General features: G+C 53.7%; 11 protein-coding genes across 11 annotated transcripts; 8 read left to right on the top strand and 3 right to left on the bottom strand.

The window, feature by feature from the left end:
- The first annotated feature begins 1,044 nt into the window (after positions 1-1,044).
- On the top strand, positions 1,045-2,924 carry BO95DRAFT_172881 (uncharacterized protein). Its single transcript, XM_025580831.1, has one exon. The coding sequence runs from the start codon at positions 1,203-1,205 to the stop codon at positions 2,754-2,756; it is 1,554 nt and encodes a 517-aa protein (XP_025440980.1). The 5' UTR covers positions 1,045-1,202; the 3' UTR covers positions 2,757-2,924.
- Positions 2,925-3,717: 793 nt separating this feature from the next.
- On the top strand, positions 3,718-6,538 carry BO95DRAFT_515501 (uncharacterized protein; the record flags this gene model as incomplete). The annotated part of the gene is made up of 4 exons (XM_025591758.1): positions 3,718-3,799; positions 3,890-5,906; positions 5,964-6,032; positions 6,085-6,538. 4 exons carry the CDS (start codon positions 3,718-3,720, stop codon positions 6,536-6,538), a joined length of 2,622 nt encoding a protein of 873 aa, XP_025440979.1.
- Positions 6,539-8,911: 2,373 nt separating this feature from the next.
- Positions 8,912-11,322, top strand: BO95DRAFT_172827 (putative serine/threonine protein kinase (Nrc-2)). The gene is made up of 5 exons (XM_025580829.1): positions 8,912-9,961; positions 10,013-10,186; positions 10,239-10,364; positions 10,420-10,801; positions 10,855-11,322. Exons 1-5 carry the CDS (start codon positions 9,055-9,057, stop codon positions 11,198-11,200), a joined length of 1,935 nt encoding a protein of 644 aa, XP_025440978.1. The 5' UTR covers positions 8,912-9,054; the 3' UTR covers positions 11,201-11,322.
- Positions 11,322-11,770, top strand: BO95DRAFT_172851 (uncharacterized protein). The gene has a single exon (XM_025580830.1). The coding sequence runs from the start codon at positions 11,444-11,446 to the stop codon at positions 11,717-11,719; it is 276 nt and encodes a 91-aa protein (XP_025440977.1). The 5' UTR covers positions 11,322-11,443; the 3' UTR covers positions 11,720-11,770.
- Positions 11,771-12,629: 859 nt separating this feature from the next.
- Positions 12,630-13,062, top strand: BO95DRAFT_332802 (DASH complex subunit DAD3 family protein; the record flags this gene model as incomplete). Its single annotated transcript, XM_025581916.1, has 2 exons — positions 12,630-12,732; positions 12,881-13,062. Coding segments are annotated over 2 exons (285 nt in total), but the record flags the coding sequence as incomplete, so codon positions are not given.
- Positions 13,063-13,323: 261 nt separating this feature from the next.
- BO95DRAFT_444076 (mitochondrial 37S ribosomal protein uS5m) lies at positions 13,324-15,135 on the bottom strand. Its single transcript, XM_025586808.1, has 2 exons — positions 13,913-15,135; positions 13,324-13,839 (listed from the first exon to the last, which is right to left on the bottom strand). Exons 1-2 carry the CDS (start codon positions 14,976-14,978, stop codon positions 13,619-13,621), a joined length of 1,287 nt encoding a protein of 428 aa, XP_025440975.1. The 5' UTR covers positions 14,979-15,135; the 3' UTR covers positions 13,324-13,618.
- Positions 15,136-15,520: 385 nt separating this feature from the next.
- On the top strand, positions 15,521-17,194 carry BO95DRAFT_366071 (tRNA (uracil(54)-C(5))-methyltransferase; the record flags this gene model as incomplete). Its single annotated transcript, XM_025582729.1, has 1 exon — positions 15,521-17,194. The coding sequence occupies one exon, from the start codon at positions 15,521-15,523 to the stop codon at positions 17,192-17,194; it is 1,674 nt and encodes a 557-aa protein (XP_025440974.1).
- Positions 17,195-17,448: 254 nt separating this feature from the next.
- BO95DRAFT_444074 (actin-related protein 3) lies at positions 17,449-19,471 on the bottom strand. Its single transcript, XM_025586807.1, has 4 exons — positions 19,219-19,471; positions 19,119-19,141; positions 18,677-19,041; positions 17,449-18,605 (listed from the first exon to the last, which is right to left on the bottom strand). Exons 1-4 carry the CDS (start codon positions 19,251-19,253, stop codon positions 17,706-17,708), a joined length of 1,323 nt encoding a protein of 440 aa, XP_025440973.1. The 5' UTR covers positions 19,254-19,471; the 3' UTR covers positions 17,449-17,705.
- A 748-nt stretch (positions 19,472-20,219) lies between these two features.
- BO95DRAFT_172740 (threonine aspartase 1) lies at positions 20,220-22,428 on the top strand. Its single transcript, XM_025580827.1, has 5 exons — positions 20,220-20,600; positions 20,660-20,859; positions 20,911-21,813; positions 21,865-21,974; positions 22,027-22,428. The coding sequence occupies exons 1-5, from the start codon at positions 20,482-20,484 to the stop codon at positions 22,150-22,152; spliced, it is 1,458 nt and encodes a 485-aa protein (XP_025440972.1). The 5' UTR covers positions 20,220-20,481; the 3' UTR covers positions 22,153-22,428.
- On the bottom strand, positions 22,344-24,115 carry BO95DRAFT_444072 (TFIIH/NER complex subunit TFB4). Its single transcript, XM_025586806.1, has 2 exons — positions 23,909-24,115; positions 22,344-23,827 (listed from the first exon to the last, which is right to left on the bottom strand). Exons 1-2 carry the CDS (start codon positions 23,952-23,954, stop codon positions 22,704-22,706), a joined length of 1,170 nt encoding a protein of 389 aa, XP_025440971.1. The 5' UTR covers positions 23,955-24,115; the 3' UTR covers positions 22,344-22,703.
- Positions 24,116-25,221: 1,106 nt separating this feature from the next.
- Positions 25,222-26,445, top strand: BO95DRAFT_444069 (putative short-chain dehydrogenase/reductase). Its single transcript, XM_025586805.1, has 3 exons — positions 25,222-25,369; positions 25,485-26,251; positions 26,311-26,445. The coding sequence occupies exons 1-3, from the start codon at positions 25,327-25,329 to the stop codon at positions 26,371-26,373; spliced, it is 873 nt and encodes a 290-aa protein (XP_025440970.1). The 5' UTR covers positions 25,222-25,326; the 3' UTR covers positions 26,374-26,445.
- Positions 26,446-26,473: the final 28 nt, after the last annotated feature.

Raw genomic sequence — 26,473 nt, 5'->3', positions numbered from 1 at the left:
TAGAAGTGGTTAGGTTAAGTTGAGACGGGCGGAGAGACGGAGGTTCTCCAGCTGCTGACTACTACTCAGTCAGATTTTTCTGTCCCCCGGCCGGAATCCGGCCTGCTTCTCTTTTGGGTCACCAACCTTAACTAAGGTAGGGGGAGCTGGGTGTTACTAGGTAATAGGCAACTACTGGAGTACTCCGTACACTTCGAATGATTCACTACTATGTGTTTTATCTTCACCCTATGTTGATAATTCTTATCACCCCCCTCTCCAGCTACTAGGTACTAACTTTATAATGTATTCCTGCATACTACCTAGGCTACTTCCCAGGCTAGTCTCCAGGCCGCCGGTTGCCAAACTTATAGACCCAGCGATCACCAATCCCGCTTTGGGACTTAGCGTGCCTCCTGGCTGCCTGGCTGCCGTATATTTCCTTTAACACCCAGACTTGACTTCAAGTACTTATCCACAAGACAGCTTGTTGTTGACTGAGAGTCAAATCAGACTCTATCCCTCTTCGTTTGCAAGATTTGCTTCTACTAAAATGTACCCTGTCCTCTGCTACGGCGGGGTGGTGACTCCCATGGTTGCGTCCACTTGAATGCTACCTTCCGTCTAGGCGTCATCGACTCATCAAGTCGGCCATGTAGTCTGCTGCGAAGTTTCACCGGAGTCCTCCAGGCCAATTAGAGACCCTTTCCACCATGAGCAGACTAGTAGGTCATGAGTTTGTTCGTGACTACGATATTGTCATGTTACGAAGTGTATATCGCGTCATGCAAGCTCGTTAAAGTGGCAGCAATGGACATGGCAGCAAACATCCAATATTCAAAGGAGGCCATGCAAGCACTAATTGCGGCAGTTGCAGTACTGACACCACTGGCCAGACTCCTATAGTGGTTGACACGGCTTTCCAATGAATCTAGAACTAGGTAACGACAGGAGCAACTCATTGCATCAACATCGGAACCATGGAAATGAGGCCCGAAGGTCAAGACAGGACGAAGGTCAGGCAGACTTATCAGGTTAAATAGTACACTGGAGGATACTGTTCCATCAGGACGACAATTCCAAGTTCCCAGCATATATGGTGGAGTTCTCCCAGCCCCGTCTCGTTTCTTTCGGCTCTGTCAGTTGGAGTCTTGGAGTGACCAAAGCATCAATCCTATGAACAATATACACTACTAGACTCATTCAAACTCCCAGCCTGAAAGATGCGGTCCTCACGCCAAATCCTCTTGGCTCTGGCTACTGCAGTGCTGCAAACCACTACTCCAGTATCGGCACAAAACCTGAAAGAACAGGTCTGGGCTGTCTTTGCCTATACACTGCACGGAGACAGCGTCCCGACAGCGCTGCCCCGTGAGAGTGTCGTGACGCCCTATGGCGCCAGTGAGCTGTACTCTGCTGGATCGGCCTTCCGTGATCGATATGTTGCGATTCATTCGACGGACGTTAGTCCCAGTACAAGAATCGAACGGATTTCCTCCTATGTACTTGCAGACGAAGACATCGATATCCTGGCCACCACGGACCCCTCTGTGATTGCATCCGCTCAGGCCTTCATGCAGGGACTTTATCCGGCGTTGAATGAGACATACGATGCTCAATTCTTTGATCCCATTTTCCTCATGTCGAATGGCACCGTGACTACGGGACCTTTGGGCGGATATCAGTATTCCCGCGTCGTTAGTGCGAGCCTCGACGATCCCCAGTCCGTGACCGTTGCAGGCCACCAGAACTGCATGTTGCATCAAACTGCCGACCTTGAGTACCGGAATAGCCCGGAGACCCAAGACCTGGTTCAGACATCAGGGGCGTTCTACAACCGCCTGTATGAGTTCTCCTTGAGAGACACATTCGATCGCTCATCAGCCAATTACCTCAACGCTGTTTCCATATCCGAATTTCTCCAGTACCAGTACTTGCACAATGAATCGCTCCTCCGCAGCCTGAACAAAGACGACATTAAGCTCGCCAACTGGTACGCAGACCAGTACACCTTTGCGACTAATGGCAATACCACAGCCTCCAGTCCCATCCAGAGCGGCAATGTTCGCGCTGTGGCGGGCCGATCCATGGCGTCTCGTATCATGGATGCCTTCAACACCAACATCTACAACCGGGGCGACAGCAGCAAATTGACCTTCCTCTTCGGCAACGCCGAGCCGGCGGTGGCTCTCGCATCCCTCCTACGACTCCCATCCCCGCAGCAGTCAAACTTTTACTCGCGACCTGCGCTCGGTGCATCGATCATCTTCGAACTCTTTAGTCTCGAGAGCGACTCCTACCCAACCTACCCCGAACCATCTCAACTGTACGTGCGGTTCCTCTTGCGCAACGGAACCGACGACGAAGCAGAGTTCCATCCCTATCCTCTGTTCGGACTCAGCCCCAGCAACACGGATGTCTTGTACTCGGAGTTTGAGGAGGAATTGACCAAATTCGCCCTAAACTCCACCGAAGCGTGGTGTCTCCAGTGCGGCGCCAGCTCGGCGGTGTTCTGTCCCGGGATTCTGGAGGAGGCCGACGATGCTGATGCATCATCGGCTCAGAAGGGTAGCAAGAACAACATCAGTATAACACCTGGCGTGGCAGGCGTCATTGGCGCTATTGTTACCCTTGTTGTGATTGGTATGGTTGCCGCAGCTGGGTTCTTGTTCTTTGGCATTCGAATGAATCGACGATACAAGTCGAACCTCACCGACATCAAGGGAGGAATCAAGTTGGCCAGTGATTCGAACCTAGCTCTGCGGGAGAATATGTGATCAAAATGGTTTGAGCTGGTTGAGATTTTTGTTTACTAGTACTCAAGCTTGGGTTGTTTTCCTGGGTCGGGCGTTATGGTATGGACAAGAAGTAAAGATACAAGCAATCGTTGATGTTGGTTTACTGAGGGCATAATTAATAATTACTAATAACTAGATTAACTAAAAACCATGATACTAGTCTCTATGTTACTTAAAAATCGAGGTTCTCCGTCCGACCGATGTCAATGTTAGGATGTCAGTTTCATGTTTATTATCATTTCCATTATCATGACTGCAGCAATAGATTATTAGTACACTATACAGCATTACAAAGATAGATCTGATTTTTATCTCTATAATAGAATCACTTGAGTGCTACTAAGCATCAGCTTCGAAGTAAGGAAAGGCCAGCGGGAAGACACATATACTCCATCCTACCAGTTTGTCTCAGTTTTAGTATCAGCTCTATGTTGTGAGCTATAGCATATTCACATTTGCAGTTTGTTATAGGGCGGTAGCCAACACTTTCTCCAAAAAGTCTTGTCGAAAGCTTGTCGTTGTGGATGAAAAGTAGACCTCAACATAGCTGTCTGTCACTTGTACGCGAGAGCTAGGTCGCACCTGTTGTCTCAGGCTCTCTGCTATCACAGGGACATTCAGACCTTAATCCTTTGATTATAACTTTTCTGACATCGGCCCTAAGCTCTTGAGTTATTTTTAACCGCACAATTGACGGACGCGCTTTCCATTCGTAGAGAATCAGTGTTCTGGCAGGTGCGTATCTTACAACAACCTCAACCTCCAATCTTGACCATATCACCTACCCCGATCAATATCTCTGAGTCTTGCCCCTTCCTCTGGTTCTAGCCCATAACACTTGTTTGGAACGCGTCAGAGCCCATTCATTGTCGAGATTAAGCCCTACTACTTCCCTTAATTTCTGTTCTATTCCTCTCCTATCCTCTTTTATCCTGGCCGCATGGCTAGATATGATATCTCTGCTCTTATGGGCATGCGCTCCAATGCACGGATCGATGTCAACAGATTCAGTGAGGTTGGCAGTACGTCCTTCTCGCGTGCTGGAGCAAGAGAGACACCCCAGGAGCCATGGCCGCCCGTGAATTGGACTGACCCTGTCCGACCTTGTGTAGGCAACTTGCTCCGCCAACATAGCACGAGCGTGTTGTCCGAACAATCCATGAACCGGTCAAGGAACGTGTCAAATTTCTCGCGTCAGAGTGAAAGAACAACTGCACCCCCCGAGCCTCCTTTGAGATCTACCTCAAGTCAGCCAAGTGATCCACCGTGCAGCCATCGTGTACAGAACAACTCCGGCTTCGCGCAGTTTCTCAAGGAACACACATCCCCAAAGCATCAACGCGTCACAGCCGGGGGTCGAATCGTTCCGATGGAGGCACCCCCAAAGATGAAGCTGCCTACGTACCAGCAGCAGCAGAAAGTCGGCGACGACAGAAAATGCTCGGTTGTATCTGCAGCAGAGAATCAAAATAATCTCGAGCAGGAAACTCTACCTACCAGGGACACGGCTAATGGCATCGGAGCTTCCAAACATAGTTCCCAGTCTGCTGGTGTACCTGTGGATTGCATCTTTCCCCCATATGGGAGCTTTGATCTGTACCTGCAGACTTCGGGACAAACACCAAATCTTCTCTCTGCTGCAGGGCCTTCAGGACTGCTCCCTTCGCTCGATATGCCATGGCCGACCGATACCCAACAGCTTCTGGAACCTGAGATGCAGGCCCCGGAGTATCTTATACCTGCTGCGCCGGAGTTCCCGATGTTGAACTATGCAAGCCCATGTATCTGGCAGCCGACTCTGTATGATGTTCTGAGCACCCCCAATCCATTACCCACTTTTGCTCCCTCAATCCAGCCGCATCCGACAATATTAACGGCGTCCGACTTTTCGGCGGGCAGCATGGCTAGTAGTGGAGGTGCTACGCCCTTAATGAGCCCGTTTTACTCGGGATATGGCATGTCCCGTACGCCTACAGCAATTCATTGGCATCAGCTCATCAACGGGCAAGCGGGAATGCAGTCTCAGCAAGTTACACCTGCGGTGATGCCGACTCCCCTGTACCAGAAGTCCCTCGATGATGCCACCAAAGAGCATGACAACCTATCGGCTCAACTTGCACGCTTAGACAGATACATGGCGATGCACACCTGGGATCTAGACCCTCAGACTAAGAAGCTGTTGGTCGAGCAACGTGTCGGTCTGGTGAAAGAATTGGATACAGTCCGCATTTACAGAGAGCATCTCGAATATGCCTCTGCAAAGGTCAGAATGAACACGTTGGGCAGCCATGCTGGCATGTCCGAATCAGCACCTCCTACTGGAATGTATCTTGCTGGCAATGCTGCGAATCATCCAGCTTTATTCGGACAAGCCATATGCACTTCCAGCTCAGATAGTACAGTCCCAACGTTCGCTATGCCGTCCCTGGCAACAGCATTTCCGCCACAGCTGTCCAGTCACGAGACAGGGAGTTCAACACCAATGCCATTGATGCCATGGCAAGGTTCGACTGATTATTTTGGTCATCTTCCAGGATCGGTGCTCCAAGAGGCAAATACGAGCAACAAAGCACTCACGCAGTCACAGAGACTGAAACCGAGGAGGCCAATCTCTATCAAGGTACCGCCCGTGGACCCTAAGAATGATACTACATCCGACAACAAAGCACAAGGTGCGAAAGCCAATGAGACTTCTTGGACAACATGTACCAAGGATCTGCCTCCAGAGGTTCTGCAGGTATATCGTCAGATGGGAAAGATCGCCCGGCAAGGTGACACCCTTGACGGTCTGCTTCATGACTTGAAATTAGCCGCCGAGCAGCCCATCAAGCAGACCTCCGATGGGTACTATCAACCAAGCTCGTCGGCTACCAATGCCATTAGGGAACAGAGAGTGACGACTCAATCGAGTGAGAAAGCTGGTACTTTCAAATCCAAGTCCGCTGATTTCTCAGGGCCAGACTACTTGAGGCAGCGCTCTAGCCGGGACTCCCGCAGGTATCGCAATCGGCCTCGGAGCCATGAAGACGTGGAGAAGAGTCATTTTGTTGCTGTGGAGGAAGAAGATGCACGCTCCATGCTTTCCTATGTCTCGACCACAGACTCGTGGGCCACTGTGCATGAAAAAGAGTAAGCTTCAGTCTCCGTTCCCGGCGATTAATCTCGAGGGTCTAAATCAACGCGTAGCTACATGTCCCACAAGACGGAGTTTGGTCGTCAAGCGAGCACACAGAGGCGAGGCCTGTCACATGAAAGGTATGATGTTGCTGATTGAATGTGGCAGAACGCTGATGGGAATATGTTACAGGAGCGCCGGTTCTGCGAAGCGTCCTACGACCCCGTTCTTCGAGATTCCCAACTCCGTGACCCAGCTCGCCCTTATGTCTGGCTCTGGTGGTATAGGCAATCCCAGGACGGCGCACAGACGGAGCGGCCCTGCCCTTGCAGACGACCCTCTACAGTCTAGACAACGGAGCAATGTGGAGAGTGTGAAGCATTCCTTCTCGCCGCTCCTTGCACCGTGCCTGATAAAAGATCGCGGTCTGGCTGGACCAAAGTCAATGGCCTTGGCAGTTCCCCAGAATGTTCATGCACATGGCATCCTGCCTCATTTTGCTCGCATGGAAGATGTGCCTAGAAAGAGCAGGGCGGCTCCGATGACTGGACATGAGGTTAACAGCGAGTGGCAGCCGCATCAACTCCATGATCACAAACAGAAAGACAATCTGTGGTACAAGCCAGATAGAGGGATGGGAACCTAGCGCTGAAGAATGTTGCTTGAGTGGAGGTCTGGGCTAGGCGCTCTACTTGATTCATCTTTCCTGGAGATTGCAGTGTTGATTTGGGTGAAGTTGCTCCTTTGTTACGACCTAGTGAGACATGGTGGAAGACAGTGGCTGGGGGCGGATTAGCGGTGAGGTTGAAGTTGAAACTGTTTCATGCCCACAGCCAGTCTTGGAGAGGGAGGTTTGGCGTCTGCTCTTGTTGTATGATTTTAACATTGTATGGCTGGTATCTGCAAAAGGCCCTCCGATTAGCTATGGCATGTTTAATTTGTTCCACTGCTTCGAGCAATTCTGTCGTCATGAGCTGAAGATTCACAATGCAAGTGTGATTGCTCGATTTTACGTGGTTGCGATTGAGGATTGACACTGGAGCCTGGAGGTATGCTTCCCGGTGGTAGTTACTCCGTATGATATGTCAAGTTCAAGGGCTCATGTGAGGTTTACGGGGTACTCCGTACAGAAAGTGGATTTATTTCCAGCTCAGGATGTAGCAGTTGTAGGAGATGTCATTTTTTCCAATGATGAGATCGACAATATGGATTCCAACATCGGAATCTTAGGTGATCCTACCGGTACTCCGCAGAGTACTAATAATCCCAAGTTATGGGCTGGGAGGGCCGAGAAGCTCCTCCCTTGCGTAAGGCGGTGCGTTTTTTTGCGCTCCTTCTTCCCCCCACACCCCAAGGAACTTATCCCAAGGAACTATGAACGAAACGATCCCCGCAACCAAAAAAAAAGAAAAAAAAATGGAAGCCCAGACAAAACTGGTCGGTCGGATTTACAGGACCGGAATTTACGAGTTTCTAGACTAAGTGCGACAGCCCTGAGTTATTAACGATCATCCATCGAGACGTGACGAGACGGACCAGATAGGGTAGATAGGTAGATAGGGCCTGGGCAAGGCGAGCTGGAGGAGTGAAACGCGCCCTGTAACTGGGTTTCATGCTTTTTTTCGGTGGTTTTTTTCTTTTGTGTGTGTTGATTCGGGCTGAAAGGAAAGTCTTATGTGGATGAGAGAAGCGTACTAGGTAGTCTTATGGCGGTAGTGGTTATAATTCGTAAAGGACCAAAAACAATATAACAATAAATAAATAAATCGAACCCGGCTGGCAGGCCGGCAGGTAGGCGATGTTCAGCCAAGAAAGACCGGCGGAGGAGAGTCGGATGTGTGTGGGGGGGAGGGGGAGGGGATGGATGTTCGTTCCTGGCTGGTGGCACAGTGCGCGATTGATTTTATGGGTTGGAATGATTGGTGTGAACAGACATCATCGGGCTCGAACCTGAGGGTGACGGTGGTTCTCCATGGCTTGACTACGGAGTTATACGGTATGGAAAAGTCCAGAAGGGCTGTTCCAGGACCAATAACTAAGGCAGAGAGGGAAAGAGGAGAGAGGGATTGGAAAGAAGTGGCAAGTGAGTGTTTACGGTGGTACTTGAGTAATTGTATTGGAAACTAGTGGCATAGCCACGGTGAGACTGGTTCAATCCATTATTTGGACTAGTAGTAACTTACTCTGGTGTCTTGAACTTGTTAAGTACTGAGTGACTATCGAAGGACAAAAGTGCATATCATATTCTTTCTCAGCATTAATGACAGGTGCGATGGATGGTTCCCTAATAGTTTGAAATGAGTTGATTGACTAATGTCACTAATGTCAAGTTGGTTTAGGTTCCAGTTGGCTCCGATAGTGGCGGTTCAAAGACTGTATGGTTACGTATGAGGATGAGGATGAGTGAGTGTATCAACGCCGCCTCCAGCCGGGGCTGACTTCACTTTAGGTAAGCTAACTACGGACTGTTCCATCTTTCCCTCCACCTTCTGTCTGTCTGTCTGTCTCTTCTTCCTGTCTCCACTTTTTTACTATCACTACCAACCGTTCATCCCCATTCCATCTGCTGTCTGTCTGGTCTGCCATCGTTTCTCTTGTCTCCTCTTTTGCCTCTTTCTATGCTATCTCTCTAGTTATCACTTTCCCTCTGCTCTTGTTAGTTATCCCATCCAATTTTTCCTTCCGTGATACCTCTGTTTCATCCTACTGTTCGCACCATACGGCCACAACCCCTGCTCCAATTCGTGGCTAATTTCACACATTCTTCGTCTTCGTCGCGGTCGGACTGTTGTCGACCGTGTTGTCGGGTCAAGGCTCCCCTCCCCTCATCATTCCCGGGCTGGAACTGGCACTGGCACTGGCACTGCGTCCCCATTCCAAGTTTCCGGTGCGAAACCCGTTTAGTTCGTTCGCCCACCCACCACCCACACCCGGTGATTAGCACCGCCTTCCCTCCCTCTCTCCCCCGCGGCTTCTGGCCCGTCGCTGGGTCCTCGTCCTCCCGTCGCAACTCTTCCTCTCTCCATCTTTGTGTTCCTGTTCACTTGTTCTTGTCCACCTCCTCTCCGTTCTTACTCTATCTCGCACAACCAATCCTCTATCTGGGCCTTCTGGACCATCCGGACAAGTCCTCGGGTCCTTTTCAGGCACCAGTCTTCGGCCATGACGCAACTTTTCGCTTCCAGTCCGTCCTCGGTGACGAACGAGAAACGCGGCAACTTCCCGAGCCTGTCGCTGGCCTCCAAGAAACAACATTCAAACGATTCAAGTCATTTTCCCACCAAGATTCGAAATTTCTTCCGCATCAACAGCTCCAGCAGTAATGTCTCCCATGCTAGCCACCACAGCGGCAGCGATCGGAGTCATGAAACCAGTAACCTCTCCTCGTCACCTGGCAAACACGAATCCAAATCCACCTTCAGACAGTCCCGATTTCTCCCTACCATTGGTCGCAATCGCTCGACCACCGTCGCCAGTGAGGGAAACCCATTAGACGAAGGCGTCTCGCCCACCGCAACCGCGAACCCATACTTCCAACACCAAGGACAGCCGTCCTTGCAGCATCGTAATGATGGATCCATTCCCTCTTCTCCACCAGATACCCCCGAGTTACAGGTCGAAGGCGTCTCCGCGGCCGAGCAAGCAACCACCGCCAACAAGGAAGAGCTGGCTCGCAAACTCCGCCGTGTCGCTTCGGCGCCCAATGCGCAGGGTCTGTTTGCCCGCGGCCAGGCTGATGAACGGCCGCAAACCGCCGAGCAGGACCAGGAGCCCTTGCCGGTGGGATCGAGTAGTCTTGTTCCTAAAGTGACGACAATTGAGGTGTCTGAAGAGCAAGAAATCAACCTTGCTGTGCCGACACTCGGGGCTGACGGCAAGATCCCCACTCCTGGCCAGATCCGAGACTCCGTTGCATTTCGCCGAACATACAGCTCCAACTCGATTAAGGTGCGGAATGTGGAGGTCGGTCCAGGCAGCTTCGACAAGATCAAGCTGATCGGCAAGGGTGATGTGGGCAAGGTGTATTTGGTCCGGGAGAAGAAGACCAGCCGACTCTATGCTATGAAAGGTGCGCGCCTACGCGAGAAATCGCAGAGAATTTGCTGACTGACTTGACTAGTGCTGAGCAAGAAGGAAATGATCAAGCGTAACAAGATCAAGCGTGCGTTGGCGGAGCAGGAAATCTTGGCCACTAGCAATCACCCGTTCATTGTCACGCTCTATCACTCTTTCCAGTCCGAGGACTATCTCTATCTCTGCATGGAGTATTGCAGTGGCGGTGAATTTTTTAGAGGTATGTCGAGTAGAGATGACCGTCAGGGCAAGGTGCTAATTGGTCGCTCTAGCCCTGCAAACTCGGCCAGGAAAATGCATTTCGGAAGACGCCGCCCGTTTCTACGCTGCGGAAGTGACCGCTGCTCTGGAGTATCTTCACCTGATGGGATTCATCTACCGCGATTTGAAACCTGAAAGTAAGTCGCCCCTCAGGATTACTGCATGAATGTGTCTCACAATGACGTATTTTAGACATCCTCCTCCATCAGTCAGGCCACATCATGTTGTCTGACTTCGATTTGTCCAAGCAGTCCGGACCGGGCGGTGCACCTACCATGATTCCGGCCCGGAGTGGCAATTCGACAACGTCTTTACCAACCATCGACACGAAGTCATGTATTGCCGATTTTCGGACGAACTCTTTTGTGGGTACGGAAGAATATATCGCTCCAGAGGTCATCAAAGGCTGCGGACATACTAGTGCGGTCGACTGGTGGACTCTGGGCATTCTGATCTACGAGATGCTGTACGGAACGACGCCTTTCAAGGGCAAGAACAGGAATGCCACGTTTGGCAATATCCTGCGGGATGAAGTGCCTTTCCCTGAACACTCTGGGGCTCAGCAGATCTCCAAGTAAGATTGCACTGATCCTGGCTGTCATATTCTCGATGCTAACATATGCGTAGCCTTTGCAAGTCCCTGATTCGGAAGTTGCTGATCAAGGATGAGACAAAACGTCTCGGAGCTCGGGCTGGTGCCTCAGACGTCAAGACACATCCTTTCTTCCGACAGACGCAATGGGCACTCATTCGCCACATGAAGCCCCCAATGATCCCACACCAAAGCCGAGGCACAGACACCCTTAACTTCCGCAACGTCAAGGAGAGTGCCAGTGTCGACATCGGAGGCAGCCAACCGATGAAGATGAAGGGGGTCCCCATGGATTCAGGTCTGGCTACACCTAATGCCGAAGTCGCGGATCCGTTTGAAGAGTTCAACAGCGTCACTCTCCACCATGACGGGGATATGTAGAGTGATTCCACAGTGTTGCTGGGATGGATGCTCTCTGCTCCGTCTAAAGACGGCAGAGGAACGAGTTTAGGCAGACCGCGGACTGCTTGGGCTCTGTCACGACCATGACGCATTAAGACGAAGACCTATTGGAGTTCACCATTTCCGACTTTCATACAGTCATTATCCGGAGTACTGGTTCTTTTCTTTCGGGATTTAATTTATGGGGTGTTAATTGAATCATGCTGATGATCAGGTAAATAGATGACATTTGCGTATATTATATGCATGGCCATTCTCGGGATCTTTTGCTTTCTTGCTGGATGTTGCAGCGATGTGATTTCGCCTGCCTTTTTTATTGTGGTTTTATATTGTCACCATTGCAGAAGACGGCGTTTGCGATCTAGGTTGTATCGTACCAAAACACTTTTTCCTTCCTTTGAGCCGGTCGGCGGCGGGTCACATTGCTTGGGAAGACCCGGCCGACCTTTTTCAGTTCGCGGCTTTTGTTGCGGTACCCCAAGAGGCCCGGTGCCTTGAGGGAAATGATACATGCTACTAGTATATGAATGAATCTATGTATCAGTGTTGGTATTGTGATTAATGTAGAGATGGGTGGTATGTGGTGAATTCATTCTTGCTTCTGGCAGCCATATGAGCCGCGGGGCGGCAGTCACATGGTGTAGCCTGGTGTGCTACCTTTTCTAGCTATATAAATTGATAGAATGGTATGCCGCAGGATAGATATAGATCGCTGGATAGATAAGCCCAGTCAGTTAAGGTGCCTTATGCTGAATCGGCAAATAAGTGGGGGTGGAGATGGGTAGTATAGTTTGGCTAGTTAAGGTCAACTCATCTCAATTGAGTTCCCTGGACTCTTGTTGTTCCTTTCTTTGTTTATATATAGGAAATCCGGCTAGCACTGCAATATGTATTAGAGGAGCCGTGGATCTTCATCATTTAGATGCCGAAGTCAGTCAGCTAGAAGGAGGTGTTTACTTCTATGCACCCCCGCCCCAAAGCGGTGGAAGGTTAAGCTAACTTAACCTACGGTGTTGCCATGCATGCCCGGTGATACAATTCTACTACCAAACCGGTTAGTTCCCGCCGCCCTCCAGGCTCAATTCATCCCCCCCAAACAAAGCAAACCATTGTTGAACCCGAAGGACCTTCAATTCCAACCACACGACTCATAACTAAACCATTTGCTTCTCTCCGTACCCGACCAATTGATTCCACCTACAATCATAACTTGCAGCCTACAGCCCAAAACCATTTACACTCCATGAACCCCCCGCCCAGGAAACCACCTCGCAAAAATCAAAGAATGTCCCACCTCGACGACCTCACCACCCCCGACTCCACCAGCGTCAGCGTCAGCATCAAGGACGACCCCTCCCCCGCCGAAGAAGACCATACCAATCCGAAGACATCCACCACTACCAGCAGCAGCAGCAACCCCCTCCTCAACCCCTCCAACCCCCTCGTCACAGATCTAGAGCAGGAAGTCCTCGACGAGTACGCCCGGCTCCTCGGGAACGTGAACGCGGTGGGTTTTTCCTTCCTTCCTCCCCTCCCTCCTCGGCCCTACCTTGAGGCGCATAGCTCAAGCCCATGCCCATGCCTATGCCTATGCCCTCGATACACTCCCACCCCCCACTCCCCCATTCAAAAAGGAACCAAACGCTAATTGGATGAGAGGGGCAAAGCTCTCCACCAAACTCGCCGACCTCGCCGGCTCCCCCGCTTCAATGACCCTCGATGGCCTCCGCCATCTCGAGCGGAAGACCGCCACCGTGTGCACGCTGCTGAAGGCGAGTGTGTATAGTATTGTGTTGCAGCAGCAGATGATCAATGAGTCTGAGGGGCAGCAGCAGCAGCAGCAGTTTGGGCAGGGGCAGGAGGGGCAGGGGTTTGGGGATGCGATGGGGTATGATGAGGGGGAGCTGGGGGAGCAGGGGTATGGGTATTATGATGAGGGGCATGGGCATGGGCAGGGGCAGGATGTTAGTCTTTTGGGACGGTTTTGATTGTTTTGCTTTTTGGTCAAAGAGAGGGGGCAGGAGTATAGCTAGGGAGGGTTGAGTCTGTTCATGGTTTTGTGTTTGTGGGGTTTGTTGTTGGGGGGGTTGGAGTATGGGTTGGGTTGGGTGGTGCAATGGCTCGGAGTTTGTTGTTTATCGGCTTGTTATTTGTTGTTTTTGATATACCCCTGCTTTTTTTTAATGGGTTCGGTGCTGTGGATTGAGGATACTGACTCTCACTTCGGATGGAGACAAGGAACGGGTTATCTCAGTTCTATCATAACCGAACATAGGCTGGATACAAATACAGGTTGACTGAAGAGAGAGAGAGAGATACAAAGTACACCATAAGGAAAAACCATTATTTACACCACCGCCATGGCGCAACCAGAAACCGGCAAATGCGAGAACCAAATCAAAACACCCGTCCAGAGTAGTACACCTTGCGCACATCGACCATCTTCTTCCCCCGGGCACGGGCAACATCCTCCGGGTTACGCTGCGCCAAGAGCGCCTCGTAGGCGGCCTTCACGGTGTTCATCTTGTTTCGGGACCGGTTGACCCGAGCAGCGATATCGGAGATACCGGCGGCAATACACATCTCGTAGATGAGGGATTGGCAGCGAAGTCCAAAGCCTAGTCCCGTGTTAGCACATGACACAAATACAGGGGGGCGGGGGGCGGGGGGCGGGGGGCGGAAAAAACATACCCGGAGGACGAGTCATCAACTTCAGATCCATAGCACCAACCTTGGCCGTCACATCGCCGTAGATGGTGCGCTGCTCGTACCGCAGAATGGGCCGCATATTCCGGATCGCACGGTACTTCGCTTGCTCGATAGCATCGGCGGCTTCGAAGGACTTGGCCTCGCCCAGTCCCAGCAGGCCGTCGCGGTTGCCGGCGACCGCCAGGCAGTAGAACCGCTGGACTTTACCCAGACGCGTCTGGTTGGTGACCGAGTGGAAGACCAGCGACTTGGTGAAAAGGTTCTTGATGTAGTCTTGAGAAAGACCCGTAGACTGGATCAATTGCGCCAACGGCGGCGAAATGCCCTCCAACGAAATGGCGGGCCGATGGACGTTTTCATCCCGGACTAACCCCTCCTTGCCCTCGTCCTCCGGCACGCGCAGCTTGTCGCCCTCCTGAAAGAAGTCCGGCGCCAGCGAAGTGTGCGGGCTACGTTCGGCCTCCTCCTTGCCCTTGGTCAGCCGAGTGGTCTCCGCCCACCGGACGAAGTGGGCCGAGTCCATGTCGCGCGGCATCTCCTGGATGTACTTGGAGAAGTCCTGCATGAAGTCCTCCGTGTTCTTCAACTTCTGGTTGGGGTCCGCGTGGCTCTCCGAGGCCCGCACGTGCTTGTCGACTCCCGGCTCGACGTGCGAGAAGTCGTCCAGGTACTTCAGCCGCATCGGATCCGTGCGAACGGCGAACTGCTCCGCGAAGTCCTTGGGGTCGATCGTCGCCTCGCCGGCCTCGATCGCCGCCATTTGCGCCGCGCTGTACACCTCCCGCAGCTGGGCCAGCTCCTCCTCCGTGTACGGCCGCAGGCTCTCCGGCTTCATATTCCGCGTGATCTCCTGCAGCCTCTGCTTGACGACCGCCTCCTTGTTCGTCTTCGGGGTCTCGGCAGCAACGGGGACGGCAGAGTCTGTTGGCTTCTGGTCGTTAAGGCGGAAGGGAGAAGGGTGGAATTGGCGACGAGGGACGCGAGGAGCCGCCGAGGCTGCTCGCGTGAAGTTGCATAGCATGCATCGGGCGGGACGAGTGAAACTCATGGCGGACGGTGAGAAAAGAAAGAAAGCTCTCTGGCCAGCAGAGGCCAATTGAGAGCTTTAGAGAGAAGAGAGAGGGAGAGAGAGTGGGTGGGTGGGGAGAGGGGGGGAGGAGGAGTTGAGAAGGTGGTAGCTGGAGGCAAGTCCGCGGTGACTGAAGGGGAATTGAAGATTGAGAGAGTGAGACTGGAGAGAAACAGAAACTCCGGCGAAATTCTCAGCGGGCCGAATCCAACCAATCCGCGCCCGCCTTTTCCTGCTCACTCACTTTTTTTCCCTTTTCCATTTCCAATACTTACCTTTCCCCAACTTCTACAATTTCCCACTTTTCCACAACTGCCCCCCGCGAATTTCTCTAAACATCCTTTCATTGTGGGCTTGCTGATCGACGTGGGAAAACTCAGGATCTATAGATGTTTGCATTGCGGTCCTTGCGCCTGCTCTCACCCAGACTCCCGTCTCAGTTCACCCTCCAGACTCCCCGTCTGATCCACACTGGTCTTTCTGCAGATATCAATCGACGATTGGACTTCGTGGTTCAAAGAATGCAGGAACCACCCAAGAAACCCGCCAACCCGCCCAAGAAGCGCAAGCAGCAGCTCCGCGATGAGAAGCGCCAAGGCTTCGACGAGGTCCTCCAGGCCGATATCGATGCGCTCATCCGCAAACACAAACCCGCTACGGAGGTCGAGGTCGAGGTCGAGTACCTGACCCCCCCGGAGCCAACCTTGCCCGAGCCCTTCACCGAGCTCGAGGTCCAGATCGCCGAGATATCTTCGACGGGAGATGGTCTGGCATTGTCGGAGGACCAAACCCACGTCTACGTGGTGCCTTTCAGCGTCCCCGGGGATAAAGTGCTGGTCAAGGTCGTGCGCCACTTCCCCTCGCTAAAATACAGTATTACGGACTTCGTCAAGGTTGTTGAGCCTGGCTCCCAGCGCAACGATGCCGGCATCGGCTGCCAGTACTTCGGGAAGTGCTCCGGGTGCCAGCTCCAGATGATGTCCTACGAGGACCAGCTGGCGCACAAGAAGCGCATCGTCGAGAAAGCCTTCGCCAACTTCTCCGGCCTCATCCCCGAACTGATCCCCGCCATCGGCGACACCTTCCCCTCGCCGCTGCAATACGGCTACCGCACCAAACTCACCCCCCATTTCGCCGCGCCCCCGGGCAGCTTCCGCCGCCGCAACAAGGGCGCCTCGGCCCCGCGCCACACCGAGGTCCCGCCCATCGGCTTCACCTACAAGAACCGGCGCACCGACCTGGACATCGAAGACTGCCCGCTGGGCACGGACATCGTGCGCCAGGGGCTCAAGAGCGAGCGCAAGCGCGTGGCCGAGCGGATCTCCACGTACACGCAGGGCGCGACCCTCCTGCTCCGCGAGTCCACCTCGCGCACCCCGAAGAACGAGGCCGACCGCGAGAAGAGCGAGTGGCCGCGCACCGACGACCTGAACCACATCAACGACTACTCCGAGGACCTGATCCGCACCGAGACCGACGCCTACACCGAGGAGAAGCGGTGCGTGACCAACCCCAACGCCACGACGGTCGAGTACGTCGACGACTACGTCTTCACCAATAAAGCGGGCGCTTTCTTCCAGAACAACAACTCCATCCTCACCGGCTTCACCGACTACATCCGCCAACACGCCCTGGCGCCGCCAGCACCTTCCCCCTCCTCCTCCTCCCCCTCCCCCTCAACCACCGACGAACCCCAACCCCAACCCCAACAACAAATCAAATACCTCCTCGACGCCTACTCCGGCTCCGGCCTCTTCACCATCACCCTCTCCCCGCTGTTCAAATCCAGCCTGGGCGTCGACGTCGCCGGCGACTCCATCCTCTCCGCCCGCCAGAACGCCCGCGCCAACCGCCTCCCCAACACCGGCTTCGCCGCCGCCGACGCCGCCGTCCTCTTCAAGGACGTCCCCTACCCGGCCGACCAGACCCTGCTGGTCATCGACCCGCCCCGCAAGGGCTGCAGCGACGACTTCCTCCGCCAGCTGCTCGCCTACGGGCCCCGCCGCGTCGTCTACGTCTCCTGCAACGTCCACACCCAGGCCCGCGACGTCGGCGTCATGGTCCAGGGCAGCGCCGAGAAGAAGATCCGCTACGAGATCGAGAGCATCCGCGGCTTTGACTTTTTCCCCCAGACCGGCCATGTTGAGGGTGTGGCGGTCCTAAATCGTGTGCCGATTCCCGAGGGTTCGACCTAGTCTTTTTTTGGAAAAGAGGCTCCGGTGGTGGTGGTCGTGGTGGTGGCAGGCTGGGGCTAGTGGGGAGTGCGGGAGTGTTGATGAAAGAAAAAACTTCCTTTCTTGTGTTATATACATTATATTCTAGTATTGGCGTTGTTTTCGGTTGCTTTTGGGATTTGGGGGTTTTTTAAAATAGAGTATTTGAATTACACTTCACGATCTGGGGTTTTTTGTTTACGGAGAAATTATGTATCTGCTTGGGAAGTGATTGCATCTACATTTTACATCCATATTATATACATTGATTGCTGGAGTGAATGACTGGTTCGGAAGCCCTGCAGTCTAAGATCATGTGTGTCTCTTGTGTTTTGTGTGTCGAGAACGGCCTTTCTCCGGCCGGTTTACTATAGAAGCCTTTTGTTTTGTTTCACAATCATGAAGAAGAGAAAAGACTATGGACAAAGTAGAACAGAGCACGATATCTCACACGCCAATCACACAGAGAGACAGAGAAAGACACAACATCACCCTAAGCACTGCCGGGCCCACCCAGGAGAGCAAACCGACGGACGATACTGGGGCCGATCTCGTCGTACTCGGCCTTGGTGTGGCAGTAGCTGCGGAATTCGGGCGTCTGGCCCAACAAGCTACCGCCGAACCACGGGCCGTGGCGCTGTCGCTTGTGCGTGACGACCGCCACGTCCAGACCACCGCTCCGCGCGCCGCCGCTGCGGGCCTCCGAGGCGCGAATGCGGGCGTCTACCAGGTGCCGGATGTCCCGCTGTAGACGGCGGCCGAAGTCCTTGTACAGAGTGGATCCACCGGAGAGGACGATGTTCTTATAGAGGCCTCTCCGGACGTCGATGGGAGAGGACTGGATCACGCCGTCGACGACGTTGGGCAAGGGCGTCAGGAAGTCGGAGGAGTAGATTTCCGGGTTGAAGAAGATCTCAGGGGCCAAGAAGCGCTCGTAGCCGACGTCGATGCTCACACTCCGGCCGTTGGGGGCGGTCACGGTGTGTTTGAGGAAGCGGTCGGGCTCCCGGTCGTAGCGTGCGAACTCCTTCACAATGTCGGGGCACACGTAGCAATATTCCTCCTTGACCTTCTCGGCGGTCTTCAAGCTGCTATCCGGCTCACCGCGGTCACGGAGCAGACTCTGGACGAAGTAGGTGATATCGCGACCGGCGATGGGGATGCTCTTAATCGAGGAACCGATGACGTAGCCCTCTGCGACGGGGATAACATGCGTGACACCATCACCCGAGTCGATGACGGTTCCGGTCAGCGATCGATCGGTGACCTTCGACGAGGTCCAGGAGGCAGCGAGAGCCAGCACGGCTTGGACAGCGATGTAGAGACCGGCGCAGTTGAACGACTCGAACATGATCTCGGCGGTGTTCTCACGGTTTTCGGGGGGGTTCAAGGGCTGGTGTAAGTTTGGATGTTAGTGAACTGATCTCCTGCTGTCGCATTGGCACGGGGTAGTTGGTAGCGTACGGGTTCGGTAAGGAGGAAGTAGTGGTCCTCCGGCTCCACGCGCAGGTACTTGAAGATGGAATTGGACCAGAACCGCTCCATGTGGTCCCAGTTCTCAATTTGACCATGACGGATGGGATAGTTGATCGCGTAACCGGGGCCGTTGGCCGCTGCCAGAGCCTCGTCGCCAATGAAGTAGTCCAAGTCCTCCGTACCACGCTTCGTGGACAAGTGCGAGCTTGCCCCACCACCACCACCGGCCAGGAAAGATGGCTTGTTCGCGACGGGAGGTCGGCCGGGGGCAGAGCCTGCAGCACTTCCGGCGCCCGCCTTGGTAGCAATTGCGGTGGGAAAGACGAAGGACGGCGAGTCGTTACCGGCGAAACCTGGTGACTTGTCAGCCTAGAGCTCCGTGGGGTAGGCAGTAGGCGTAGCTGGAATGATAGCGGGGGTGGAGGCTTACCAAGCTTGGAGTAACCAGTTCCGCTGAGCAGTGAAAGCCCATGGTCAGCTACAATGATGTGATTGAAGAGCAAAAGGGGGGGGGTTGTTGGGCGACTCACTTGTCCATGACAACGGCCGGAGTTTGGGAAGCCATGACGGATGATGTGGAGTAGACGCACTCCCCCTTACTATCAGGTCGCGGACGAAAGGTGTTGGGTAGAAGGGAATTGACGAAATGTGTCCGTAGAAAGGTAGATAAAGAGAAGCTGACCTTCCAAAGAGATTCAGCAGAAGGGGAACAGCGGGGGAGGAGAAAGAAAGAGAAACAACAATCGGAGAATGGGGGAATTAAGATGGGGGATTGAATTGGGGGGGGGAATGAATGGAGGGGAGCAGCAGGAGCAGGAAGAGGGAACGGACCGGGAGGGCGGGCAACACCATGGCTGGCAGAACGGCACGTGTTGGGAGTAGTTAGTGAGTAGTGAGTAGTTTATCCATGCATCGATCTTTATCTTCCATCAATTCATCTCCCAGGGCGTTCTTTTCCTCTCCGCCATTAGAATTTGTGTATGTTCTCTTGAACAAGAACAAAAACCAAAAAAATAATCAATTAATTTCACTATGGAAATTTCTGACAAGACAATGGAACAGCTGTTATTGAAAGCAATTGCAAAGAAGAAGTACAGTACAGTACAGACATACAGACAGTACAGTCTTGAAGGGCAACCGCTGCCCCCCCATAAATCGTCCTTTGCTATAAGGAAGGAACGTCTTCCATCTACTTCTCCAACCACCCAACGATCATGTCTCGAACCACATCCATCATCTTCTTCAACTCTGTCCTATATGACTCCCTAAAGTCCTCTGTCTATCAGTACTGACTGTTTATTCTTTGTCCGGTGACATATGCTTTCTTTCTTCCATCATTCGTATACTGTATTCATAGAGAGAGACAGGTCGAACTACAACCACAACTCCACCACCCTCTGATCATTGCGGCTGCGCTCCCCCTCACGACTGCGGCTGTGCGTTTTTCTGCGGCTGCATTTCGATTCACTTTTGCTCGCTTTCATAATCGTGGCCAATCGCACAACACTTGCTTAGCCCGGCGCAGTGAAGTTCAAAACACGCTCAACCTGAGGGGCGCCGTGTTCCTTTACTTTCTTGCATCCTCCAATTCTGCGCTTCTCTTAAGCTGAGGACTCCAAAACTCAGTCAATTGACCGCGGTAACTTGTGCTCAGAGACTCTGATCATCCGCCTGTCCTTACGGTCAGTGTGACACGCAAAACACCTTCCTGTCTGCCAGGTCTCCACTCAGTCAAGCCCATCACGCGGCCGCGTCTCATTCCAGCATTCATTGCAAGGCACCTTGGCTTAACCATGTCCTCCAACAAGAGTGGTGGGGCTGGTGGAGGAGGCATTGCCACCATTTATGTCCATGCCGGCGCTGGCTTCCACAGTGTGCAGAACGAACATCTACATCTGCAGGCATGTGAAAAGTAAGTTGGCAACCAATCTTCGTTCCCGCACTTTACCTGTCCATTCTAACCTGGAGCAGGGCCGCGCGATCAGGAATGGCCGTTCTGCGCAATGGTGGAACGGCTGTAGAGGCGGTCGAAATGGCCATCATGTATCTGGAGGACACTGAAATCACCAATGCTGGCTATGGCAGTAACCTGACAATTGATGGAGAGGTCGAGTGCGATGCTACGATTGTCAATCATCTCGGGCGAAGCGGCGCAGTCGGAGCTGTGTCCCGTAAGTAATCTTTCTCACTGGTTTAAGCGCCAGGCTAATGCCATTCTGCAGAAGTGAAAAATCCCATCATGGTGGCACGAAGCATCTTAAATACGTCAGGAAAGCCATTAACCCTGGCTCGTGTGCCGCCTAATTTCCTGATTGGACGAGGTGCAAGGGACTTCGCCTATGATCAGGGACTGGTGGTCCTGCCTTCTGATGCTCTCGTGGCTCCGTCTGCAAAAGAAAGATGGCGTCGCTGGCAGCAGGAGCTACAAGCCGCCGAGCACAAGGAAAGGACCAAGCTGGGGAACTATATCCCGTACCAGACTTGTTATCGCCGTCCCATTCCTTTCAACCCTGCCCAATTGGCCAACGCTTCCAGTCCTCGTCTTCCCGCTTTGCCTGCGCCCAGCGCTGTGGTTCCCGGTTACTCGGAGCCTGCAGACCCGCGTTTGACCTGTACCACTGCAAGTCTATCCCCAGTGGAACCAACCCGCACACTTTCCGATGCTTCTGCACTTAGGGATGGCAGGTACATGGATGGAGGGCCTTGCACTTCCGCTGTGGATCTCAGTGGACCGTCGTCCGAAACCTCTGAGGCCACTGTTAGCCAGCCTGCGGAGGTGATGGACTATGTTAGCGATACTGTGGGGGCCATTGCTGTGGATAGCTGGGGCAATATTGCGGCCGGCTCGTCTTCTGGCGGCATCGGGATGAAGCACTCCGGTCGTATCGGACCTGCGGCACTCGTGGGAGTTGGCACAAGTATAATCCCTGCTGACCCCAATGATCCAGAGAAGACCAGCGTCGCAGCCGTGACTTCGGGAACTGGCGAACATATTGCGACTACGATGGCCGCGCATACGTGCGCTATGCGGATCTACTACAGTCAGAAGAAACACAACGACGGCACATTCGAGGATGTTACCGAGGAGGAAGCAATGAGCTCTATGATCGCATCCGACTTCATGGGTAATCAACTCCCACCTTTTCCACCTGATCTTGCTGACATGGCTGGTTCAGGCCATCCCGGTGTTCGTGGAAGCAAATGTCAAGCTGCGATCGGCATTGTTGCTGTCAAGAAGACTACGCATGGCGTCTACCTCTATTTCGGACACAACACTGACTCATTCGTAAGGCCTGGTCTGACCTCGATTGTTTTAGGCTTTCTACTAAGTGCAGCAGGTCATTGCTTCGATGAGCAGCGAGGATAAACAGCCGGTGTGTGTGATGTCCCGCAACAATGGCAATGGTAGCATTGCTCAGGGCGGCCGCGCCACTCGAAGCAAACCCATGTCGCAAGCCAAGTAGTGGCACCCGGTCAAGATCGACATTTGCTTTCACCAATTACCTAGCGTACATCTACTGTTGCGCTCAGAGTGTTGACCAGTTTACAAAGTAAGTGACTTGTTTTTTATCATTTCGTCTGCCATCAAAACTTCGTGGTGTTATGTACCGGGTGTAAAACGCTCAGTATCGCACGCTGACGCCTCCTCCCCTCGAAGGCCAGATTCTCGATCGATGCTTCGTGTCAATTCCATTGTTGGGGCGACGATCCAAGTCTATTCTCGCTCATAGCTCTTCCACCAGTGAACCAGATCCGGGAAACACGGTTTGGCCTGGCACCGAGCGCTCGTTGCTTCGTCAAGTGGAGGTCAGAATGTGTTGAGCTGAGGCGGGCAACAAGAGGGAGGAATAGAGGGTATCCGTTTCCTAGTTAGTTTTCCCAGCCTAAGAGGCCACAGATAATACAGTAATTCCCGTGGCGTGGGTTGCTCTAGATATTTCGTGCCTTGTATACCCAGAACAGTAGCGATGTCGTGACTACCAAAAAGGGCGGCCATAGCATGTCCTGGTCACCCTCACGGACCAGGTGTCGGCGTCGGTGTAGGCGTGGCCGAGGCCCCATTGCCCGGCCCACGAACCTTCTTCTTTTTCTTCTTCCGGGCGACCACCGCCGGCTTGGCCCCGTAGTCGCCCATCTCCAACACGGACCCACAGGTCAAACACTCGCCCTTCTCCAACGGCTCGCAGAAGATACTCAGACAGATCGAGCACACGAACCCGATATCCACGACGCGGCGGTGACAGAAGCACGCGGCGCGGAAATCGACATCCACGCGCGTGGGGAGGATCAGATGCCGGCGGGAGCGCTGGTCCGGCAGAAACGCCATCATCAGGTACTGGAGCAGCCCCCGGGGCTCGGCGAGGGCCATGTACACGCCCTTGGTGGCGTCGGCGGCCTGCTGCAGGAAGACGGCGTCGCCGGCCAGCTTGCACACGTCGATGGGGATCTGCAGGCGCTGGCAGGCGAAGATGGCGTTCATGATGGGGATGTACTGGTGCGCGGCGCCGGTGGCGCTGCTGACGCTGAGGATGAGGATGCGCGACTGCAAGCCGGATTCGGTGCTAGCCTTGTCACCACCAGATGCGGCGGCGGCGCCTCCAGCTGTGTTGGTGCTAGTAGTAGTGGTGTTGTTGGCGTGGGCGTTGGGATCCGTCTCCCCGCCGTGCGCCTCGGCCCAAGCGATCGTCCGGCGGTTGATGTGGCTCAGCGCCAGCGTCAAGGCCCCCGCCATCAGGGTGGAGGTCGTCGCGGAGAGATCGTCGGCCGTGGTGCCGCCGAGTAACCTGTGCAGGTTCTGGGTGACTTGTTCTTCGACGATGCGGAAGGGGCGGTATTTGTTCATTTCGTGGGGCGGCGGGGGTCGGTTGTGGGAGGGCATGGGCGTGTCGCCGTCCTTGTCGCGGGGGGGTTGGTTTGAGTCGGGTGAGGCGGCGGCGACCGGATACAGCCATGTGGCCTTTTGGGTGTGCGAGGCGACGACGGCGACTTCGTTGGCGTAGTTGCAGGCCAGGTGGGCGTTGAGGAAGACGAGGATGTTGGCGACGGCTGTTGAGAGGGGGAGGGCGGATTGGCTGCTTAGTTGGGCCCAGGCGTGCGGGTTGGTGTCGAGGATGACGGTTAGGAGGGAGGGGGGTCGGTCTGTTGTTTTTTTCTGGATGTTAGTTTGGAGGCTTGAGGGGGGTGGAAGGGGAGATTGGGATGGGATGGGATGGGATGTACCGTGGGCACTGGTTGAGTAGTGCTCTGTTGCGTCGATGGTGTTCATTTTTGGGAGTGGTGGCTGGAGGCGCGGTTTAAGGTTGGGTGGGTTGATGGATGGCTTCCTGGGAGGAAGTGAGGGGGCTATGAGGTTCAGTTAAAGGGTGAGAGAATTCATTGTGTTTTGCAGAGGGAAATAAGTTTGTAGGGGGGGGGGTTTTCTTGAGGTAGTGGCGGAGGAGTATAGAGCATCGAATTGATAATGATAAGCCGGAGAAATCGGGAGTACACCGCCTGCGCCACCGCTCGGAACTAGCAGGGCAGCTCGAGTTGCTTGCCGATTCGGGAATAGTGCATCTGGACTATACACTTGCTGACTGGTTTGTATAGCTATCAACTTCCATTCAACTGTCGCTGATATTGGACCCTTTAGATGTGTGGAAATAGTCATTGACTTGATATGAAAGAACATGCTCTGGTTACGAAAGCAGAGACTAGAATAAATGATCACCCCTCCATTCGTACCACAGTGGTCTCATCTGGAATATATAGCTTTGGCATCGTGACCTTTCTGTAGAGAAACAGCCTCGATGATGTCTCCTCTACAAAGCACCCTCCATCCTGTCAGCTTTACAGCAACTCACAGCAGCTAGCCTCCGAGTCCCCATCCCTAAACATCGACAACCAACTCGAAGAAGCCACCCTGCTCCGACTCGAGAACCACAACCTCTAAATCCGCGAAGACACCTTCCACCTCGACGAACTCGGCTCGTGGGGATTATCGGTCTTGGGAAGTTCCGTCTTGATGTCAGGGAGCATGAACGCGAGCCGAGACCGCACGTGACAGAGAATAGGGTCAATGTTTGGGAGGTTGGGCAAGGGCTTTGGCGGGCCCGGGATGGTTAGCTGTCGCGTTTCTTGCTGTTGTTTCATCATGAGGACTGCAAGGAGTTTGCTTTTTCGATGGGTGTTGTTCTTCTCTTATGGAATGGTGTTTATTCGGAAACAAGGCGTTTACAGTTGAACTGGTCACGTTGCGGCTTTTCACTGCGCATATGAGGAGCTATGGGTGTATGGGACTGGGTTATGGTTCTCGGCGTGGGAAGGGATTGCTTATCGCGAAGGCATGAGGTACACAAGCCTATCGAGTACTTCGTATCATTCTGACAATACTTGGAAATGTAGGTTGTATCTGCAGATTTACTACTCATATTACAAGTAGCAGGACGGATGGACTGCGCCAACTTCCAATGATATCATCTCTTCGGGCTGTTCCTCTCCCGAGGGATGTCACGTTCCTACCTCAGGTAGCCTAGGTCGCATCCCCCTCCTTCGTCTCATCCAAGCATGATAACCCAGATTGAGATATACCCACTGTAGTACATTCATATACTTACAACTCCACAAAATCAATAGTCAAATTCTCTCGAACGAGCGCCATGGCCCTCGCCAACAGACTAGCAATCCTCCCCGGAGGTCTAGGTAACTACACCCGCCCACTCACCCATCCTTAATCCACCACCTCCCCCCTACCACACAATCTACAGTCACCCCCCCAGACCCAATGAACTCTACTCAACAGAACCAACCCAAACAGGCGGCCTCGGCACCAGCATCGGCCAGAAACTCCGCCGACAAGGCGCGCAGCTAGCCATCCTCTACGCGCCCTTCGAAGCCGCCCGGCGCGATCAGCTCCTCGAAGCCGGGTACGGAGCAGCTGCTTCCCACCACCATAGAAACATCCACACCTACGAATGCGACATCACGTCGCCCGAGTCCGTGGAGTCGGCGTTCGCCAGTTTAGCGGAAGAGTTGGTGACCCCATTGTCTACACGGTCACCGTTGTCCTCATCGAATCCAAGACCCTTTCCGAGTATCCTGATCAATACGGCCGGGTATGTCTCGTTGAGCGACATGGAGGCGACGCCGCCCGAGGAGACGCTGAAGCATCTGACGACCAATGTGTTGGGACCGATGTTGTGCGCGCAGGCGTTCGCGCGGCTCTACTTTGCATCTGCAAGAACGGCGGGGGCCGCTGCTGAAGGGCAAGATGCTTCGCGATTGACACCGCCACCGGGAAGGATCGTGAATATCGCTTCGCAGGCGGCTCATGTGGCGTTGCCGCGCCACGGGGCTTATTGTGCCTCCAAAGCGGCGCTACTGGGCTTGACGCGGAGTATGGCGTCCGAGTGGGCGGGGCGGGGCATCACGGCCAATTCGGTATCGCCCACCGTGGCGTGGACGGAGCTGGGCAAGAAAGCTTGGGGGGAGGCTTCGGTTAAGAATGCCTTCTTGAAATCTATCCCAACGGGAAAGTTTGCTCTGCCGGAGGAGGTGGCGGATGCGGTGCTGTTTCTCTGTCAGGTAAGTAGTTCTGAAGAAACGCTCTGCAGGGTGGTCAGTATCAACTAATGGCATGATAGGACTCGAGCGGGATGATCAATGGCGCGGACATCAGGGTCGATGGGGGCTTCACTATCCGGTAGTTACCTGAGATCGAATGGGGAAGTCGAGCGGGGGATCTACAGGTGCTGATGTGGTCGCAAAAGGGCAGGGTCGTCGCATCCAAATCGGTCTATCGCTATT

The sequence above is a fragment of the Aspergillus brunneoviolaceus genome (genome assembly GCF_003184695.1).
Source record: "Aspergillus brunneoviolaceus CBS 621.78 unplaced genomic scaffold BO95scaffold_44, whole genome shotgun sequence".
Taxonomy (NCBI): domain Eukaryota; kingdom Fungi; phylum Ascomycota; class Eurotiomycetes; order Eurotiales; family Aspergillaceae; genus Aspergillus; species Aspergillus brunneoviolaceus.
This window is presented reverse-complemented; position numbering and strand designations above follow the sequence as displayed.

Bases quoted from the DNA above. Each gene is read 5' to 3' on its own strand.
- BO95DRAFT_444074 (XM_025586807.1), bottom strand. From the start codon at position 19,253: ATGGCTTCCCAAACTCCGGCCGTTGTCATGGACAA. The intron at 19,042-19,118 runs GTAAGCCTCCAC...ACAAGTCACCAG, and splicing joins AACTGGTTACTCCAAGCTTG to GTTTCGCCGGTAACGACTCG. The intron at 18,606-18,676 runs GTACGCTACCAA...AACTTACACCAG, and splicing joins ACTTCCTCCTTACCGAACCC to CCCTTGAACCCCCCCGAAAA.
- BO95DRAFT_172881 (XM_025580831.1), top strand. From the start codon at position 1,203: ATGCGGTCCTCACGCCAAATCCTCTTGGCTCTGGCTACTGCAGTGCTG.
- BO95DRAFT_444072 (XM_025586806.1), bottom strand. From the start codon at position 23,954: ATGAACACCATCGACGCAACAGAGCACTACTCAACCAGTGCCCACG. The intron at 23,828-23,908 runs GTACATCCCATC...AAAAAACAACAG, and splicing joins CTACTCAACCAGTGCCCACG to ACCGACCCCCCTCCCTCCTA.
- BO95DRAFT_172827 (XM_025580829.1), top strand. From the start codon at position 9,055: ATGACGCAACTTTTCGCTTCCAGTCCGTCCTCGGTGACGAACGAGAAA. The intron at 9,962-10,012 runs GTGCGCGCCTAC...TGACTTGACTAG, and splicing joins CCGACTCTATGCTATGAAAG to TGCTGAGCAAGAAGGAAATG. The intron at 10,187-10,238 runs GTATGTCGAGTA...TGGTCGCTCTAG, and splicing joins TGGCGGTGAATTTTTTAGAG to CCCTGCAAACTCGGCCAGGA.
- BO95DRAFT_444076 (XM_025586808.1), bottom strand. From the start codon at position 14,978: ATGAGTTTCACTCGTCCCGCCCGATGCATGCTATGCAACTTCACGCGA. The intron at 13,840-13,912 runs GTATGTTTTTTC...ACACGGGACTAG, and splicing joins GTTGATGACTCGTCCTCCGG to GCTTTGGACTTCGCTGCCAA.
- BO95DRAFT_172851 (XM_025580830.1), top strand. From the start codon at position 11,444: ATGACATTTGCGTATATTATATGCATGGCCATTCTCGGGATCTTTTGC.
- BO95DRAFT_172740 (XM_025580827.1), top strand. From the start codon at position 20,482: ATGTCCTCCAACAAGAGTGGTGGGGCTGGTGGAGGAGGCATTGCCACC. The intron at 20,860-20,910 runs GTAAGTAATCTT...GCCATTCTGCAG, and splicing joins CGCAGTCGGAGCTGTGTCCC to AAGTGAAAAATCCCATCATG. The intron at 21,975-22,026 runs GTAAGGCCTGGT...TAAGTGCAGCAG, and splicing joins GACACAACACTGACTCATTC to GTCATTGCTTCGATGAGCAG.
- BO95DRAFT_444069 (XM_025586805.1), top strand. From the start codon at position 25,327: ATGGCCCTCGCCAACAGACTAGCAATCCTCCCCGGAGGTCTAG. The intron at 25,370-25,484 runs GTAACTACACCC...CAACCCAAACAG, and splicing joins AATCCTCCCCGGAGGTCTAG to GCGGCCTCGGCACCAGCATC. The intron at 26,252-26,310 runs GTAAGTAGTTCT...ATGGCATGATAG, and splicing joins CGGTGCTGTTTCTCTGTCAG to GACTCGAGCGGGATGATCAA.